Source organism: Periplaneta americana, chromosome 15, assembly GCF_040183065.1.
Source record: "Periplaneta americana isolate PAMFEO1 chromosome 15, P.americana_PAMFEO1_priV1, whole genome shotgun sequence".
Classification (NCBI taxonomy): domain Eukaryota; kingdom Metazoa; phylum Arthropoda; class Insecta; order Blattodea; family Blattidae; genus Periplaneta; species Periplaneta americana.
The window spans coordinates 64,341,742-64,363,711 of NC_091131.1; the positions used below are offsets into that span (position 1 = coordinate 64,341,742).

General features: G+C 34.9%; 1 protein-coding gene across 2 annotated transcripts in view; it reads left to right on the forward strand.

Moving 5' to 3' along the window:
- Positions 1-21,970, forward strand: part of LOC138715022 (proclotting enzyme) — a 116,032-nt gene that overhangs the window by 34,145 nt on the left and 59,917 nt on the right. For both annotated transcript variants that reach the window (XM_069847422.1, XM_069847421.1), the window contains one exon: positions 9,356-9,541. In XM_069847422.1, the coding sequence (XP_069703523.1) occupies positions 9,356-9,541 (186 nt within the window). The remainder of the gene's footprint in view (positions 1-9,355; positions 9,542-21,970) is intronic.

Sequence of the window (21,970 nt, forward strand, 5' to 3'; positions counted from 1 at the left end):
TGTTTATTATACATTATTTTCTTGTTTTGATGCATACTATCGTCTCCTAAAATATTGGATACTTTTTTAACACTCTGTATATAAATGCAGAAGTTGATGATCTCTCACTTAGTTTTGTTTCCTTAGTTTACATCGACATAAGGACAGCCATAACGTAACGAAAGTAAAACATACGGACGGCTTGAGTTATTTATTACAACGATATATAGGCCTACATATATGTAGGCTTATATGATATGATGGCTATGAAGTGACACCTCATATCTATAAAAATGATAATTTAGTTTAACTGCACTATTATTTAGAATAACTACGTTGTTATTTTGTTCTCGGGAAGAATATCTTGCAAGGCAGGAACACAAATAAAAAATTTGTGTAGATTATTTTGAGAAAAATTATTTTTGTTAAACAGTTCTCTGATTCACCTGAAAATTTACAGATATTATGAGGTATCTCTTCTTAGCCATCGATATGGTGTGGTTTACGTGTGAAGAATGGATCATGCCCAACATCAATTTCTACTGATCTGAGCTCTTGTGGTACCACCAAATAATATCTAAATATTTACAGGAGCCCTCAATCAGAGTTACAGTTCTATTACGTCCTAAATCTACGACATGGAACCCCCAATTTTCCTCTTGAAGGAAACCATGCTAAGGATTTCATAGCCTTTAAAATTTTTACCGCTCTCGGCCGGGCTTGAATCAGCGGACTTCGGATTCAATAGCAAACGAAGTAACCGTACGACTGCGGAAAATTCTACACTGCGGATAAAGGCACGAAGTACATTTTGGATTGAAATGGCATAAACGTCTATTCAAAATAGTTTAGTTTTAACCTAAGTGCGCCTAATACTGTAATTTATTGTGATTTGGTTATAGTAGCGATGTATGGTGATTATCAACAGTAATCTCACTAGGGGATTTAGGATTTAATTGACTATTATACCATTAGAAGAAAGTATATAAAGATTAGAAGAAATAAAGTACTCCAATAAAATAAAATATTGACTTACTGAAATTCTATTTCACTAATGTTAGCTTCACCAAAATCTTTCAACGGAGCCGCCATTTTTAGTTGACTGTATATGCTGTAAACAAATTACGATCGCAAAGCATGTTTTATAGTACCGTAAAGAATTTTCAGTTTGAAATGTTGGCAGACAAAGAGACAACTGATGGGAGATGATAAAAACAGAAGAAAGTATATAAAGATTAGAAGAAATAATGTACTCTAATACAATAAAATAGATATTAATTAACTTATTAAAATTCTATTTCACTAATGTTACCTTCACTAAAATGTTTGAACGGAGCCGCCATTTTCAGTCGTCTATCTATGCGGGAAACAATTTACGATCGCAAGGCATGTTTTATACCACCTTAAAGAATTTCCAGTTTGAAATGTTGGTAAATAAAGAAACAAATGCTAGGGTAGTGATAAAAACAAACAAATGCTAGGGAAACGATAAAATTAAACAAATGCTAGGGAAGCGATTAAATTGTGAGATAAGCAGGCATGATTGTTTGAAAGACGTTCTTTCGTACCGTTTTATTAGTCAAAAGTAGCATGAAGTAGTAAAAGTGTAATAATCATATTAATGTAATTTTATACAGAGCTATGTGGTCAGTTCATTTCTTTATTCGATTCTCTGCTAATATCGCGGCACATTTGTCTGTCACCTGTATTGCTGTCTCACAACTGTCACTATGCCACGCAGGATAACTATATTTTGTAAACGCACAGAAGTGCCAACCTTGATTTCTGTTGTACTGGAATAATTTTATCGCCGAAAGTGTAAACTCTGATTCGGTCCACGCGAGACGCTACGAAGTGAAAGCTTCGTGAAAGTGTAAATGTAAACACTCTAGAAAGCGGCAGCCGTGCGTTGGGTACTTAACGTAAGAGCAAGGTTCGCACATATTTAAATGGAAGCTGTTTACACTTAACGTGCTGTAAAATTAACCATGTTCAATTTTCGTGTGTGCATATTAAACAAATTAGTTATGGAAGACTATGTATCTTGCTGTAAAATGTGATGGTAAAACTTCATTTAATAATACATGAGGTCATGGAAAGGAATATTGTTAATAAAAAGCCCATGTCCGGAAACATCACCCTTTGTCGCTAGAGGGCGTCAAAGTAGTCGGTACAATCTTTATTTAAATACACGATGAACTGTAAGTAATGCCAAAATTTTCAGGGGATTATTCTTTGAGATATTTCGAACAAAAAAGTTTAATAGAATTTAGCTCCTTTTTTCTTTCTTATCGAGATGAAAATTGTTTTATATTAAATATTTCAAGGTATGTTATGGAAAAGCCATTAATTTAACTTGCAATATGCTCAATTTAAGAGAGCAGTGTATTATGTAGTAAATGATTGAAAGAATTTTAGTTTTATCCTTTAAAACCGTTAAGCGTTATGCATGGGACTCGCATTCGGGAGGTCCGCGGTTCAAATCTACGGACCTACCAGCTTGACTATGGTTTTTCCGTGGTTTTCCACAGTTATTTAGGAAAATGCCGGGTTCGAAATTTCATTTCCACGGTCCATTTCCCTCCCTCTTCCCTATACAAAAAGAATTTAGATTTCATATCATATCATTTATCTTCAACATCTCATTCCATAGGCATATTTAGGTCATGAGGCATGTCTTCGTCCGCTTGCAGGACGGGCGTCCTCTCCGAAACCGTTCCTGAGTTCCAAGCCTTTCGCAATATCTCTGCCAGGATTCATTCCTTAAGTGCATTTCCGAGGGCGCTTCGACACTTTAGAAGGGCTGTCGGAATGGTTCCTGTGCTGCTTGGTCACCTTGGCGGTATGAACTTAAGGTGGGGGGTGTAGGGTGAGCGGGTGAGAGGTCTCATGCGGCCGGTGGGATGGTACACCTCATTCTCATTCATCCCATAATTTTGGGTGCACAATAGGCCACTGTCGAGCCGACATGCTGAAAGGTCGTCCCTAACCCGCCCCTAGCCACTCAATACTGGTGCTGCTACTGCTACTACTCGTACTACTAGGATTGTCCTTTAAATGTGAAGAAATTTGATCCGAACAAATGTGGTGGTGAACATCTTCTCATGTCCATTTAGATTTCTACGATATCATTAAAATATTACATTAAAAACATCAGTATGTTTCATAAATATTTTTAATAAAAGTAACTTTTTGTGCTAGACCTACATTTGTAGTGTATTCACGTTCGCGGAAAAGGCCAAATTGACGTCATTATGTCGTGCAGAGTATGACCTGAATTTCAGATGTAAGATGGAAGATCAAGATAACTAGGCAATTTGTAAGATAAGTTGAAAAAACACTTTCAACTTGTACTACAGAGCAAATGTTTTCCGCAGTTTCATTTGTGTTGAGAGAAACAAGACATAGCACTGATTACTACTTAAACCTTATTCCTAGCAAGTTAGGAAGAAATATCTAGAGCAACATAAATTTATCATCAATTTGATCAGTTGCTCATGGAGTGAATTTGCCTGTACCGAATCCTTCAGTCAACTAAGCGTGTCATATTTTGGAGACATATGTGAGCATGAGCATAATTCATCCAAGAAACCTGAAATAGTATATTACGATACAAGGCTGAAAAGTGCTTTTTACAAAATCGTTGAAAAGTTTGAAAAACAGCAGACGAGTTTTTCATTTTCCGAGATTTTGTAATGCACTTCATAAACGTGTATTGTACAACATTTTTTGCATGATAATATTTTTAAAATTTCTAATACAATATATATATATATATATATATATATATATATATATATATATTGCATTGAACATTTAGAGAAATTTTATTCCAAAACCTTCGCAAAATTATACTGTAATGGTAACTAAGTAACAATAAGTGCACTGTAATGGGTCTCTTCCTTTATAGTTTTATGTTATGAGAATGGTTTCTCTAGCAACAAGTTTCTGTGTGGGAATTCTAACTTTCAAGGCCTAATAACAATAGCTGTAAATACCATAAAAACACCATCGTGCAAAAACGAATTTTACGCCATTCTTTCGAAAAAAATTTCACTTAATTACACAATCACAACTTCATTATTTGGAAACAGATTTGAAAGTAAGCAAATTTAAAAGCAAAGCTTCTCGTTTTTGGCTAAAGACACTAAGATGTCGGCATTTAGTCGACACAGAAAATGACGTACCTTCCTTTTCCCAGGGCAAAGATTTTATATTTTGCAACATATCCACGGCTTTATGGATGGTCTGCTTATAAAGAAATATAGGCCTACATCATTGGAGACTTCGTTTAAAGTAAGTTTGAAAGCAGTAGTTTATAGTAATGTTGTAACATATACACGAACAACCGTAAGTAATGTCATTAAATAAAGGGGTTATTCTTTGAAATATTTCAAGAAAAAGTTTAATACAATTTTGCTCGTTTTTGCTTCCTTTTCGAGATAAAAATTGTTTTATATGAAACATTTCATAGCATGTTTTGGTAAAGCCTTTATATTTAATTCCTAATATGCTCAGTCAATTTAAGAGAGCAGTGTGTTATGACAATAAATGATTGAAACAATTTTATTTTTGTCCTTTAAATGTGCAGAAATTTGATCAGAAGGGATGTAATGTTATAAAATTCCTTTGCAGGACGAAAAGTTAGGGGAGAGTCAGGTAGTATCGGACATCTGGTAGTATCGGACAGTGCGTTTTTTTCATTTACCACCATATGGTAGTACCTGAATGACATGGTTACGTTTCTGTATGCGACATCACAGAAACGTAACCTTGTAAATCAGGTACTATCATCGTGTGGTAGATGAAAGAAACTCACTGTCCGATATTACCCGACTCTCCCCTACATTTGTTCGGGACAAAACTAAAATTCCTTCAGTCACTTATTATCACTGCTCTCTTAAATTTACTGAGCATATTGGGAATTCAATCAATGGTTTTCCCAAAACACGCTGTGAAACGTTTCAAATAAAACAATTTTTCCTCGAAAAGGACACAAAAACGAGCAATGTTGTTTTAAACTTTTTTGTTTGAAATATCTGAAGTAATAACCCGCTGAAATTAATGACATTACTTATGGTTCACTGTATACTAGCCCTGGACATAAGAGGGGAAGTGAAAGGGACGCAGAAACCCCCGCCCTTTTCCTATTCGCTTACGCCGCCTTATAAACAAACGCAGAGTACGGCTCTATGCATCAGTGGTGGAATTTAAGTGACCAGCGAGAGCCAAAAGTTCGTAAATGCTACGATTCCCGCTTGATACAATCCGTCTCTGACCGTCCTATCTGCTCTGCCAGTATGCTTCTGTAATTTTCGGAGTGATTTTTTTTCCGTTTCGTTAATAATGGAATAATTATCGCTTCTCTCCATTCCTTCAGTCTAATATTTTCAGTACGTACTTCGTTTAAAAAGTTTAACAATCCTATTTTAAATTCTTTGTAGCATATTTGTCCGCTAAAATTCTGAGCTTATATCATCCTTTTCTACATTTATTCTATTCCCTGTTAATTTAATGTATTATTTAGTCCTTTGATAATGGAGTTCTTTTTCCTTTCAAATTTATACTTCTTTGATCGATATCTAAATTTACTTTGTTCCGTAACTGTTAAAATATTGTAAAAACTTTTCTTTCATTTATATTCCGTTTAATGTTAATTATTTCTATATATTTTTGTTTATGTCTTGTACATTTTTATAAGTAATTGTATTTGTACTGTACAATTCGTGTTCTTTGCCTGATATATACTTCTCCCAATATTTTCTCTGTCCCTTTCCTTCTCTTTTCTTATAGCCTTGGCTGCTACTCATTTGTATTTTATAAAGTATTTTGTGTGCTTAAAATTCGATATATAACAGTTCTTCTACATACATATCATCAGTTACTCACAGCAACATTGTAATGTGCGGAGATTTGAAGGTGGAAAATTTCGTTACTTGGATTGTAACTAGGTACACCAAATTGTGTTACTTTTTGTAAGAATTGGGCAGCTATCAAGGAATGAACATTACAAAGTGAAGGTATGACCTTCTAGACAGTCACTAGAGCCTGGAAAGAATAATGTTCAGCATGAACGGCTGATACATCAGAGCAAATCGACTATTCAATTACATAACAATGTTGGTTAATAAAAAAACTATTTCGAAGGCTATGAGAAGCAATAAGGATGCATTTATATACGTACGCAAAACGTTTTCGGGTATCAATAACTCTAAGGTAAAAGAAGAAATATGTATTATGCCGTAAATAAGAGAACTTTTTTTGTGTTCCGAATATAGCGCAGTCTTAAGGCTTACTGTGCTTATCGGTGGAATTGGTGGTATCGAGATGGTGCAACGAAATTCCACAAACTAGTCTACCTTCTGTAAGATAATATAGATAGGGCCAACAATGGTTATTAAAGAAGAAAAATTCGCTCCGGCTCCAGGTCCTTGGTTCTACGTATCAAGCGCTCTAACTACTGAGCTACTCCGAAGTTCAATCTGCACAGGATATTGGAGCAGGATTCATTTTCATAGATGATAATGCCCGTCCCCACCGTGCCGGTCCTGTGAATAACTTCTTGCAGAGACATGGAATTCATAGGATGAACTGGCCAGCAGCTTCTTCAGACATGAATTGTGTAGAACATGCATGGCGCCTTGTGAGAAGAGCAATTGCCAATCGTCCACACTCTCCAGAAACCGTAAGGGATCTGATACCAGCTGCCGTACAGGAATGGGGCAGTCTTCCTCAAAATGAACTGAATAACAAGGTTTCCAGCATGCTACATCGAGTCCAGGAATGTGCACGAGGCCACACACACATTGAATTGATTCAACATTTGTTTTTGTTTTGTTTTGTCAAATCAATGAGATTTGGATTTTTGTTGCAAATTAAGGCAGATTTTTTTTTCGTTATGTCTGTAAGAAGTTTACAATTTTATTTTGTTTTTTTTTTTTTTTTCTTTAGGCAATTGACTTGTGATAGAAGTACAGACAAATTTGTGGCACATCTGATCCAGAAATAAAAAGTTCTGTAATATGCAAAACTTTTTCGACCAGTGTATTTTGCCCAGTCCATGGAAACAACTCTACGGAATCAGTCGTGTAAAGAATTAGGATAAGACTCTCAAGAACTTTTCACCTCAAATCGAAGGATTAGCAATTAATATCACAGACAAATTCGGATGTCGGCTGCCAGACAAGTGAAAATTGTTGAAAATAATTAAATTTATTTTTCAGAACAAAATCATGTTGTTGGCGTTGTATTTATTGTCATATAAAGGAAGCGGATGTGGAAAAAAAAAATCTCTAAATTACCTCATGTATGAGATTTCTGTGACTGTTTTTGCTAGTGAATAGAGACGAATATCACTCGCACCGCCATATTCTGCAGTTGGGGTGATCACTTTCCAATTTTATGAGGCTATTGATGTGTGTTCATTTTATTTTTGGACGATTTATTTTATATAGCTACAGCATCTACGAGTAAACTTATCCGGAAATTATACGCCTAAATTTTTTCTTTGAAATAATTTCATTTAATAATAATAATAATAATAATAAAATGGCAACATATGGAAAACTAACCCTAATAATTTCTTTAATGAGAACGAATACCAAACGAAAGAGCCTAGAATCCCTTCTTTCAGAATAATTATTATCTACGACATTATGCCTCCATTTTCGAACCTCTTCAGACAAAAAAAAAGCGTTCAAGGAAACCGGCCTGTTAAGAAATTCTTATAAATTTTGGAGAAAAATGTATGCAACATCAAAACAGCTGAGGTCTATATTGAGATTTTTGTAGTTTCAGAGAGTAACTAAAACAAATTTAATATAATTTAAATGTAGAAAATATATCAACGGGGTACAATATCTCTGAAAATATTAAAAACTAAGAGACTTTGAACTCCAGTAACAAAGTTACGAACTGCATGTCTATAAAACCATGAAATGTTGAGAGTCTGTTTGATACATAAGACATATTAACATACATTATATTTTTAATTTTCAAAATTAACGTTTTCTTTCAGTTTTGACATTGATGACAATAATCCATAGTGTTACTTTTATTACAAAGTGATCGATTTGAGACATTCAACTTTATTATTATAATTATCATTGTTATTATTATTATTATTATTATTATTATTATTATTATTATTATTATTATTATTTAGTAGTAATGCTGCTGCTACTGTCACTGCCACCATTGTCACTACCACTATCACTACAAGTGTTTTATGTGGTTTTAGTTAATTCTGAACAATGCTTAGCTGCTCGTCTCACCGAAGGAAGTGTTGTTTAGAGAATTCCTATTTGCTCAGGAATTTGCTGACACGCATTCGTAATCCATTGATTAATATCTCCAAGCAGCTGATTAGCCTTGAATGCTAGCACATCGAATGACGTTATTCCACCTACGCATAAGATGTGACCATATTAAAATGATATGTTTTGTTCTGCACATTCCACGTATTGTAGTTTTACTCTGCTACTTTGTCATAAAAAATCGCCTATAACTTCGAGGACAATGCTTTTGAGTCTTATATTTCTTAGAAATGTCTTATTTATTTAGTAAATAAGCTCTCTTGTCGAAGTCTTGTATACTAGAATATATTTTCCTGTTTGTGATTATGTATTGTCTTTTTTATTATACATATTATTATTATTATTATTATTATTATTATTATTATTATTATTATTATTATTATTTTAAAGTTAATACTGATTGTGTGTATGTATTCAATCTCTCTTTTTTACTTTATTATGTTTATTATTATTTTTAAGTTAATGTTTGTATACCGGTATGTATTTTTCTGTATGTGATTTGATCCTGGTTGAGTGGAAGAGAAGGCCTGATGGCCTTAACTCTGCCAGGGAAAATAAAACTATTATTATTATTATTATTATTATTATTATTATTATTATTAAGTCTACAGGATGGCCGAAAAGTTCCTTATCATAGGTTGGATTACAATATTTGTTCAATGTGACGGCCACCGATGTCAATACTCATCTTTAGGCTTTCATCCAAGTATCGTAGGATGCATCATCAGGAATTCACTTACGCAGATGCAGTTTGTCCCTGATTTTCACATTGTACACTTTTGCTTTGAGGTAGCCTCATACTGAAAAGTACATTGCATTCAAATCCGTGGATCGTGGAGCCCATTCCATGTGTTCCCTACGGCCAATACATACATTTCACAGTTACCATAATCTGCCTATGGTCTGGGACTTTTGAACCACTCTGTATAATCCTCCTTAGAACATTTTGTACAACCCGTACAAAACACAATCGTCAACATTTTCCAATCTAAAACGACAGAGGGCAAGATATCTACATGTCCACCATAAACCTTGGTCATCATGTTTTACTGTGTTCGCAGTGATCCCCCAGACATGTTGGTACAACAGCGCCAAATTCGACTGCGGCCTCAGCATCTCGTGCGTGCTGGCGGGGGGCAAGCCCCTCGACCTGTGCAGCGGGGGCCTCCTCTGGAGCTGCTGCGTGTCCCGCGACAAGATACACACGCAGTCCCAGGATCCCAACATCGGCGCCCTCGAGAATGCCAGTACGTATTATAATATTGTTATTGTTATTCCCCTTCATTATGACCTAGACCTACATCTATAGAAAAGATCTGCTCATTTATAGCCAAAACAAAGCTTCACTCTGTCCGCCTCGTATTTTTATCGTCAGTCGCAACAAGCACTAGTCATCATCCCCACTCTCACGTTACTACAATACTCGCTTATGAATGGCCGGTTATACGTTTTTATATATACAGAGTGTTCAAAAAGTATTGCATATTATTCATAACTTCTTAAATTTTAATTTTACAAAAAAAAAAAAAAGTTATATACAAAAGCCGTTGGAGATAAGTCACACAATATGATACCAATGTTCAAATAACGTTAGTTATTCAGGCATACAGGATATCATAGTAAACTTTCTATTTTTAAATGGAACTCTATTAAAATTTACATATATTCCGAATCTCCATTAAATTTTACGTATGAATGTGCAGAAATTTTACCCATTCATCCGCTTCCTGTATTTTAACTATTTATTAAATTGTTTTGTGAACCTTAAACTTGAGACAAATAAGTATGTAAAATCAGGCAATAAAATTTAAAAAAAAAAAACTTTTACTAACCAAACTTTACAACATATTCTGAAAATGAGGGCCATTTACATCCAAACAATGTCCAAGTCTATCATAAAAACAGTCCATTGTCTTTTCCACAGTTACATGACTGATCTGCTTCATCTCATATCTACAATGGACTTTTTCGTGATAGACTGGGACATTGTTTGGCTGTGAATGGTTCTTATTTTGAGCGTCTGCGATAAAGTTTGGTTAGTCATAGTGTTTTGTTTACTTGTATGGTCTACTCGACATGAGTATTTGTCTCAAGTTTGAAGTCCACGAAACAAGTTTAATAAATAGTTGAAAGACATGAAATGAGTAAATGGGTAAAATTTTTAAACGTTCATATGGAAAATTTAATGGAGATTCGGAATATCTAAATTTTAATATAGGGTGACATTTAAAGAAATAAAGTTTATTGTGACACCTTGTATGCCTAAATAACTAACGTTTTTCGAACAGTGTTACCATATTGTATATTGTAGTTTATCTCGAACAGTTTTTGTATAAAACTTTGAACACTTTGTATATTTTTTTCAGCAAAATTATAATCTGATCAACAATGTGATCAATAAGTAACAATGATAAAAGTATCTTAACATTATCACAAAAATTAAAATTAATGTTTGAACTTGTAGATTAAATCTAAAAAGAAAGAAACAACAAGCCCGTTTAGGTGAAGAGTACTGTTTTCCAATAAATTCACTGCTAATAAATTTTGACAGTTATTTAAACGTTTCTGAATCGTCAGATTGTAATTTGCTATTTCTTGCTTGAATGTTGAGATGTGAAAATCATGATAGAATTATCTGTTGTTATAAATATTAAAGGATGTTGCCAATATTGTTCGCAGTGTTTTTGATTGGAAGCTCTCCAGTATAGTATCAAGATGGTAGAGTTGCTTGCAGTGCCCCAACGTTGAATTCCGTACGATCAAACAGGCATGGAATGACTGTATAGAATAGTCCTTGGCATAAGAGGGGAAGTGAAAGGGACGGAGAAACCCTCGTCCATGTCCTTTTCGCTTGCACGTGCAGTAAAGCTCTGTGCATCAGTGATAGATTTTAGGTGACCAGCGAGAGCCGAAAGTTCGTAAAAGCTATGATGCCCGCTTGATATAATCCGTCACTGATCTTCCTGTCTGCTCGTATCCCAGAAGGGAGGGAGTTAATGGGTGGTCTGCAGTGACTCATTGAAGTATTAGTGCCCAGGCCTGGTAGAGAGAATTAATTTATTTGCTGTTGATAGTTGTGATTTACGTCCGATTAACCAGTGTAATTTTCTAAATTTAAGATTTAGTTGGTTTCGTTTAGCCGGCTATCTAGATGCTTTCCTAAATATTTCACACCTTCAGTTTCGGGTGTAATTTGATTGTTGGTCTGTATAGATGGAGAGGAACTTTTCCGTAGTGTAAATGTAACATGGTTTTCCTCATGTAATTTGCAAAATTAACAAAACTTTCAGAAAGCATATTCTTACTAACAAAAGTTAGTAGCATTTCTATGAAATGATCTTAAATAATAAACTTACTATTGATAAGAAAATAATAAGTGGATTTATGCAAACTACGAACAAATTTATATGCATGTGCTAGGCTGAATCCAGCGATAATTAATTTCTACAAAGACGTTGAATTTTCCTCCGATAAATAATGCTTTTATGTCGCCATTTTACAGAGCAAGATCATCTTCTGCATTTTGTCCAACATTTCTTTGAAGTGCGATTTTATTTTTCTTATTGCTACGTGAAATGTTTTACGTTGGATTTTTAATTTCCGTTTTGTATGTTTTAAACTCAAAACTTTCTTGTTTTTACGAAATATGACAGAAGAGCAAACATTAAACACCAATCGATATAACAATGTTTTCAATTTCTTTAACACAAGAAGGCTTCTATACATGTCACTATTCCTATTAGTTTTAACTTTCTTTAGCAATATTAAACTTTGTTCACTTTCTAAGCTTTGTTGTAATAGGCTACCATCTCTTTTATTTACTCTTAATATTGTGTTTGCGTGACGGGTGGTTTACAAAGACTGAAAAATGGTATTTAATCTCAGTAAATATATTTTCGTGTCATTTTTACTTTTTATTCAAAAAGTGTTCACCACAAACTACAAAGTGATCAGTTAGTTCACATAGTCTACCACCATCTCTTAGGATTAAATATTATGACATTACTTGAATATTGTTACTTATGAAATAAAGAGAGTCAGACTTATGGAGACATTATTATCTATAGACATTAAAGAGTTTGAAGAATATTGAGATGTTTGGAACATATTTAAATTATGAGGCTTCTAGCAAGCTTACTAGATTAAACACAGTGAATATAATGGTATTTACCAGAGATGAACATCTATCGAGAAGCAAGACTAACAGCGCCCGCAAAGCCGAAAACCATACGAAAATACTGATTACATCGGGTCGTAGACGTAAAGACTGCTCATGAGTGTTTCGAGACGTCGAGATTGATCACTCCCGAAGTCCCGAACGTCAAGCAGCCTTGAATCGCCACAGTTGTTTATACCAGTCTGAACTTTTATCTACTTTGGCAACTGTTATATATGTATAGGTATACAATCAAATATCCTATTTGAAACATCATCTATACCTTTCAGTGTACAATAATCCGTTCCCCAATCTTTATTTAATTACTAGGCGCTTGTTAAAAGGCTAGGAATTTTCTTTTCATATGTTTGAGATCAAGTGTGCAAACTCAAGTAAAAAGATATTAACGTTATGCTTTATGTTTCTTAGAAATGCAAATTTATTTGAGAATTTTTTTTTATTTATATAATCATAGGTAATATCATATAATAGAACCATAACATTTTGATAACTAAGATACTGTTCTATTTTGTCTTTTTTTTCTCACTTAAACATTTACAATATTATTTATTTCAATAATGTATGTTATTCAACGTTACGAAATCTTTCCACGCCGACCAAATGCTATATCGAGAATGATGAGCGAGACTCGAAGGGCACGAGAATGACGAGACGAGAGTCGAAAGACAAATGCAACGAACACAGCGAGCGAGTGCGGCAGTTAGTTTTGTTCATCTCTAGTATTTACTTTGCCTGGAAAAAGCCTGCAATAATTTGCCTCTCAATCGTTTTCCAAGTGAAAATTTAAAAAATAATAATAATAAAAATTTACCTTCTCTCTTGCTTTTGCATAAAGTAACACAGCAATATTCCAATTTATGTATTTTGTAAAAATTATTACAAATCCAAAATAAGAATAAGAGACTAACCGCGCTCTCTACAGAAATGAGGACCTTGAAAAGAGAATGAAAATTAGCCCTATGTATACATTGTTTGGAAATTAATGACCAGGTTTTTTTCTACAAAATAAGTCTAGCTATTGCATATTGTACTAACACGGTCAAGTTTCAAACACTCTATGTTAAGATTTGGTCTAATTCAACTGGCAGAAATGATCTAATTGCATGAAATGTAACCAGAATATTTGACCGTTTTATCAGATTTTAGGTTATCACAGTGACAATTTTGGGTTTTTAACCGTATATTAAGACTCAATATCTCCGACATTTCGGACCTACTTACAAGTAACATCATCAGGATATTGTAGCTCAAGACCTTGAAGGACAGGTGGTGCTGCTCCCAGACGTTCTGAGATTCAGTAAACTCCGTGTTATTCTGAAATAAAAATAACATTACTCTTAACTTAAAATCATTTATAAACGTTTCACATATTTTCTTTCTAATGTATTTTAAATAATAAGCCTGTACTCGGAGTTCATTTTGAAGTGGGCACTAACGCAATTCCGCCTGCCCTTGAAAGTTGCTGTTTTCAGACAAGTCTTTGAACCCACTGAGGATGTATTGTAACGTGTGAACAAGGAGAGTGGGCATATACGGGAGGAAATGGGCAGGAGAAACGTTAAAGCCTTGGTTTTTTCTGAACTGACGCGTCCACACCTGTGGAGTAACGGTCAGCGCGTCTGGCTGCGAAACCAGGTGGCCCGGGTTCGAATACCGGTCGGGGCAAATTACCTGGTTGAGGTTTTTCCCGGGGTTTTCCCTCAACCCAATACGAGCAAATGCTGGGTAACTTTCGGTGCTGGACCCCGGACTCATTTCACAGGCATTATCACCTTCATCTCATTCAGACGCTAAATAACCTAGATGTTGATACAGCGCCGTAAAATAACCCAATAAAATAAAATAAATGAACTGACGCATGCGGGTTGCGCACAAATCCGGACTATACGAGAGGTAGTGAGTGGTTTCTATAACTGCGAGGTATGCAGACCTCGCATCTCACAGTTATAGAAACCATTCTCTCTCTCTCGTGTAGTCCGGATTTGTGCGAGGCGGGTCTCGTACCTCGCAACCCGCATGCGTCGGTTCAGAAAAACCAAGGCTTTACTATCGCTAAATATTAACTTTGCGACTAACCTCAAGTCTTATATTTGCGACTAACATGAATGTCACCTATTCGCTCAGACTTATCTTCCATGAGTCATAATTCGAACGTTAGCTATGTAGCCAACTTCTCAATTTATACTCTAAGGATGAGTTTACTTGTAATTTTGCAAAATGAATGTTTCTAAATTAGATCGACAAACTTTGGAATCGGATAGATAAACTCTTTGAAATAAAATTAAATTAGCCCATGGTTTATTTGACGACGTTCGCAACTGCAGAGGTTATATCAGCGTCGCTGATGTGCCGGAATTTTGTCCCGCAGAAGTTCTTTTACATGCCAGCAAATTTACTAACATGAGCCTGTCTCATTTAAACACACTTAAATGCCATCGACCTGGGACGGGATCGAACCCACAACCTCGAGTATAGAAGGCCAGCGCTATACCGACTACACTACCGAGGCCGACACTTTCTGAAAGTATTTTTTTGTTAAAGAATAAGTGGGATGCAGTGTATTCGATTCAGACTGATAATTTAACATTGCAGAAAGTGTTTTTTTCTACTCTTGCCGTGCTTTGTTAGTTTTTTCTGTATTTTTGGATCAAATTAATACCTGTAATATTAAATGGTTTGTTTATTAAATTAATTCATTCTTTCGTTTTCAAATAACTTATTAACTCAATCCTGACTCGTAAAATCGCCCAATGAATGACATAGAATCATGTTGCACTGAAACGAAACGTTGCAGTCCATTTGTTTCTTAACAATAAGTGTTAAAAAAAATCTATTCGATCTTAAAGTTTTCCGGTCTAATTTAGAGACACCCTGGCATTAATTCTGATAAGAAGAAATCAATTATTTTAGAAATGTGATATTATAAAATTTTAGATTATGTGAATTAAGACTATACAGTAGGCTAAATTGAATAAAACTTCTTTTAGGTTATAATATACTTCCAAATATACAGGGTATTTCAAAAATACTTTGACAAACCTTGGGGGCATGTTTCTCACACCAAAACAAGAAAAAAGTTAATATAAACATATGTCCGAAAATCCTTAGTTTTCTTATTTATTAATGAAAGAACATAATGAAACATCTGTTAGATATTGTCAGCTTGGTAGCCAGTATTGCAACTTTAATCAATTCAGAAACTCGTAACAATGAAAGTTTACGTTCAACGCGTTTCGAGGTGCAATCCAACAACTCAATTTAAGTTGTAACCGATAATAATATTCATTGTGTTAGATAATCGAATGATGTTATCGATACATGTCTGCTGATGCACTCATTGTATCCTAGAGGCTATGTGTTACCAAGGAGACTTGTTTACTACAGTCATTTGTCATTTGTTACATTTTGAACATTTCTTATGAGTTTCTAAATTGATTAAAGTTGCAACATTTGCTATCAAGCTGACAATTTCTAATAGATGTCTCATTATGTTCGTTCACTAATAACTAAAAAAAAAAAAAAAACTAAGGATTTTCGGACATATGTTTATGTGAACTTTTTTTGTTTTGTTTTGGTATGAGAAACATGCCTCCAAGGTTTGTCGAAGTATTTCTGAAACATCCTTTTTATCAAAAAAAACTTCATATATTATAATAGTGAAATTTCACACTGAGTGGTATAACATCTCATTATTTCGTGATAACACCATAATAATAGTCTATAAACTGAAGAAAATGTATTACTTTTGTAGATTTAATAACTGTACTGACAATTCAAATTCGTGGAAAGATTCTGGACATGCACGATTCCCTGTAATCACGACGCTGTATCGCTGCGTCATCAGAGGTCTAACCGAAATTGTGAGGGACTTTATATATGTACTGTAAAATTGTTTCCCAAAGTTCTGACTAATGACAGAGCAAGCGCGGTAATGGCAAACATTGCGATGTCCGAACAATAGTAGGAGAAGCATTTCCTTTTGCGTATATTATGCATTGCCACGCGCATAAACTAAATTTAATAATGACATAAGCTGCTAGCCGTAACAAAGAAGTTTTTTGCCAACATATCTGAAATTAGGACTGAATAGTTTGTTAGTCGTTCGTCCCAGAGAATACATGTCCTCGATGACATAGTAGATAACTCCCATCTAGTTCTACAACAAGGTGGAATTTTAATTCAAGAACGATCTCTGCCATATTCGGGAATAAAGGGTACAACACCCAGTATGTGACAGAAACTGAATATCGAAGCTAACAGAAAATCAACTATTAATTAAGTTCAGGGTTTCGAGTAAAATGTAACTGCATAGTTTTAAATTTTCCCTAAATTTCTTCTGTACGTTAATTCCTCATATTGACATCCTAGACAATATTCTACATAAACACAGTTGTTATCTTGCGTCAATTCAAAACACCTTGTCCTCATTCGTCCAGATAATATTTCACAGTAAGGCGATATTCTGGATTATGTGGTTTAGAATAACCTGAAACAGGTTCCAAACGAGTCTATTCAATATTAGGCCTATTAATTCTGTCGTAGTATATTATTAGGACTTTAAAAATGGTTATTCATAGGAAGATCTTGCTGTTAAAACAGCGTGATTTAGATCACAATAAAGTAAACTTAATTACTGACATTTTTTCTGGAGTCACGAATTTGATAGCTAAGAAGATTGGTTTCTATATGTTTCCAATTACTTTGTGAGAAAAAGAATGTTTACCTTTTACGATATTGAGAAATGCTATGGTCAGTAATTATACATTGATTATTAATTTAATTTTATGCATTGTTATAAAACTTACCTCTCAGTTGTTAATTTTTCAATTTCAATATAACTTATCACATTCTCAACATATGGTGATTTGAATACTTTTAACAGCAGAAGAAAACACTTGAGTCAGTTTACTTCACATGTTTTCTTGGACGTCTGTGCAAGATTTCACTGAGATTAGAGGAAAACGGCATTCATTGGAGCATTTTGAATGTTACAAAATGTTAAAAATTGGAAAATCGATAAAACGAATATCAAAGTACAGCATGTATATGATATACAGGGTGTTAAAAAAGTATCCAATATTTTAGGAGGTGCTAGTATGCATCAAAACAAGAAAAAAAGTCAAATAAACATGGGTCCCACAACACAGTCATACTTTCTGAGATCTGAACACTTGTCCATAGAAGATGCTTAATGTGACGTCCATTCATTGCAATGTATTCCTCTGCCCTTCGGCATAAGGAATCACGCACTCTTTGAAATTGATCTGGTTGTTCTTGATAACCACAAGTCTAGGGGATTAGATTTGAGGAACGAGCAGGCCAAGGTGTGGAGCCTCCCTAATCAATCCAGCGGTCCTGAAATGTCAGCGCCAGGTGTTCACGCTCATTGCGGAAAAAATGTGTTGGTGTCCCATCATGCATGAACCACATTTGTAGTCTTTGCTGACATGGCACATACCCCAGCAAGGTAGGCAATACGTTAACAAGAATATCCTGATAACGATCCCCAGTTAATCTCTGTGGTAGCACATATGGCCCTTAATCTATCGCCAAGAACGCCTGCCCATACGTTGATTGAGATTCGGTTCTGATGCCTTGTTTCTTCAAGAGCATGGGAATTTTCATCAGCCCACACACGCTGATTACGAAAATTCACAACACCATCTCTGCTGAACCCTTCTCATATCCGCAACCAAACTTTTCTTTTCAGTATTCCTTGCGACGTATCAGTATTCCATGTCAGGGTTGTCAACTACGGTATGATTATCTGGTAACCTGCTGTATTTTAGGGCAGAAAAATGCATTGCCATAAATGGACGTCACATTGAGCACAGCCTATGAACAAGTTTTCAGATCTCAGAAAGTATGTGCTGTAGGACCAATGTTTATTAGATTTTTTCTTGTTTTGATACATAGCCTACTATCACCTCCTAAAATGTTAGATACTTTTTTAACACCGTATATTGTATCGATATTCTTCCTTCCTATACAGAGCTACTACACACATTTTTTTCTCGTACATAACAGCGTTAAATATGAACTGAATGAAAAGTAAAATTAATTAGAATGAAAAACAAAGTCTGTGTGAGTAACAGCTGAATGTTAGTCTAAAGACCTGCAGCTCCACGCAAGCGCTGGTCCCTGTAAATTCGTCGTGAAGGGCTTTAAATTGTCATACAGCCAAAATAAGCACAGATTAATAAAACTGAAACATAATTTCACTTTTTAGAGTTAAAAATAAAATTTACATTTTTAATTAATTTTTTCGTTATTGTCACCGATCCATAGCATTAAGATCGATAGTAGACAAATATTCGTTTACATTTCGACTGAGCATGAGTGTCATTGCCAATGACCTTGCACCCAACACATAACCAATACACAATAGTGAAAAAAAAACGACTACTCAGCAGCGTACGTTTCGAGCAAAGTAAGTAATGACTGTCTATTCTTATTTTCAAAAAAAATTAGGTCCACAAAACACATTTTTTCCTGGGAAAACCTAGAATATTTATTTTTATTATATGACAAAGAATAGGAACTAATTGATAAATTTTTATTTCCAATGTAAACAAGAAATTCAATTGAATTATTTAAGTTAATTTTAAACTAATATCTCTCAAAGCTGTAAATAAAGATTAAATTTCTTTAAGCCTTAGTAATTAACAACATTACAGGAAAACATTATCTACTTTTTCCTTTAGTTATTTATGCTCTACCGCCAGTATTTTTTTTTTTGGCAGTTTATATCGTATACGCCCTGTGTAGAAACCTCACTTCCAAACTTATGTAGGCCTAAACAAATATATGCTATCAATAATGCGCTGGAATATTATCTGAGTTATTATGGGCTTATCATTATTTTTTTCTCAATTTTATGTTTCATAAATCGTAGTATATAAAAGAATAATTACTGTATTTGATTGTATAAAGTGCAATTCAACATTACAGTAATACAAAGTAAAGACCTGGTATTGCGGAATAAACAATTTCAATATCGATATTTATTTCAAGATGAATATGCGATTATTTATTTATTTTAGTAGGTTATTTCATGACGCTTTATCAACACCTTAGGTTATTTAGCGTCTGAATGAGATGAAGATGATAATGCCGGTGAAATGAGTCCGGGGTCCAGCACCGAAAGTTACCCAGCATTTCCCCATATTGGGTTGAGGGAAAACCCCGGAAAAACCTCAACCAGGTAACTTTCCCCAACCGGGAATCGAACCCGGACCACCTGATTTCGCGGCCAGACGCGCTAACTGTTACTCCACAGGTATGCTATTACTGTTTAAAACAATTAATATACCACAACCCTGTGTATTACAGCAACAAAAAAGCAGTGCACACAGTGCGTTATTATTTACGGCTGAGAACTCTTCTTATGGCAAAATATTTTCGGTTACTTTTTAGAGATTTCTACGAGACCGCACACGTCACGCAATTTACCCCTTACGGGCTTACGTGCGACTTGATGCTCACTATTTAGATGGCCACTTTTATGCTCAATAGGTCATGAATGAAAGCTGGGATGACTCCAAATCTGTGCTAATAAATTTAATTAGTTGAGCTCGCATTGGAATTCGACTTTTCTACATATTCGTGACCATGCTACACAAATCTTATTTTGCTCCGAACGAAAAAAAAACACAGCGATTTTTAAGGGGGGGAAGGGGGGAGCGATATCATTCATAAATTTAATTTCATCGTTTCCAGTGTTATAAATATGCGTCAAAAACATGGTGTTTCAACCATCTGGTTTCCTTCTTTGACACCACAATATTTAGGCAGATAACTATGAATGGCGTATTCACGATTTTCGACATTCGTCTCTACTTCGGACTGCAGTCCTCCCATTTCACTGTCTATCCAACCATCTTACCCTCAGTCTTCCACGTCCCTCTGCTGACCTGATCCCCAAAAGAAATATCGTCTGTAGTTCATTACTATCATCATTATTATCATGTAGTTCATCATTATCCTTTCCGAGTAGGTTTCAATTTTTCGTAGTTCGGTACGCTCGCAATACTACATACTTTTGACTGTGTAACATCTGTATTCAACCTATACTGCGTGTTCATTTCAAAGTGTGTCATGGCTCGCTGTATGTCGTCATGTGGCTAGCCGATGAGCCTAGAGAATTCAATCTTCCTACATTTCCGCAGAGGAGTATTACCTATGTGCCAAAGAAGTTGCCTGGCAAGTACGGCGTTCATTCAGAAGAGTACTTACCGATACGTACCGTAACTCCGGTAGTGGCAGGAATGTGAACTGTTTGAAAACACGTACTGAGGCGAGTTTTTTTTTCTTACTATCGGGATATGGGGAGAGGGTTAAGACGATTACTTACGTACAGTATTTGTTGACATTAACTTCGACGGTCAACATGGACTCGGAGCATTTGATTTGTATTGTGGAATGTTGCCGTACGCAACCATTGACAACAAATACCCTGCGTACGACTTGCCCGCGCAAAACACAGTTCCAAAGAGGTTATGGTAGCACACAGACCGTACTGACCGCCATCTCTTGCTACGAGGTTCAAGTTATACCGCACACGTTCTCAAGTTCAGATTGAACGCCTTGAATAATAGGCAACTTCTCTGACATAAAAGCTGAAACTCGCTTCAAATCGCTGACTCACAACAGTGACGTCATGACACATTTTGAAATGAACACCCAATATACACTACTATAAAAAATGAAAATATTTAGGAGAATGGAAATTCAGTTCGGTTGCCATGGAAATGCTTATTGCGAACGAGTCCATTCTTAAATACGAGGAGAGTTTGCAGACATACATATATACTTGGAAGAGTTTATTATAATCTGTCTGGAGCTACAATATACATTATGTTTAAAAACAATATTATCCTGTTGTTCTTTGAAATGGACGCAAAACAGACGCATGCACAATGCATGCGTAACTATAGTAAGTTAATACAAGCTTGACATTACACCCGCACAATAGCAATAATAATATTTACAGGATATTCTCATGTGCTTATAGGCCTATGTAGTATAACCGTTAATTGCTGTCTACGGCTCAAAAACAGTTCTTTACTGTTCTATTTTTTTTCGGTTACTTAACGATACTGTATCAATTACTAGGTTATTTAGCGTCTATAGAATTGGTGATAGATGGCATTTGCTGAGATGGGGCCGAAGATTCACCATAAATCACCTGACACTCACCTGGAAAAACAGAACTTTGTAATTATCCCAAACGACACTGAAACACCAGGCATTATTATTATCATTATTATTATTATTATTATTATTATTATCATCATAATCATCATTATTATTATTGGATAATTGACTGTTATTTATAGCTTATTTTATGCTTTCATTAGACACATTTTAAATTTTACAGCAAATTGTATTTATTCATACTAATTTCATTACCGTAATTCCTTTACTGACATCATACGTAATCATAGGGATTTCCTGAAATCCACTATTACTTCCCAAATCACGCATCTATTATACCCAG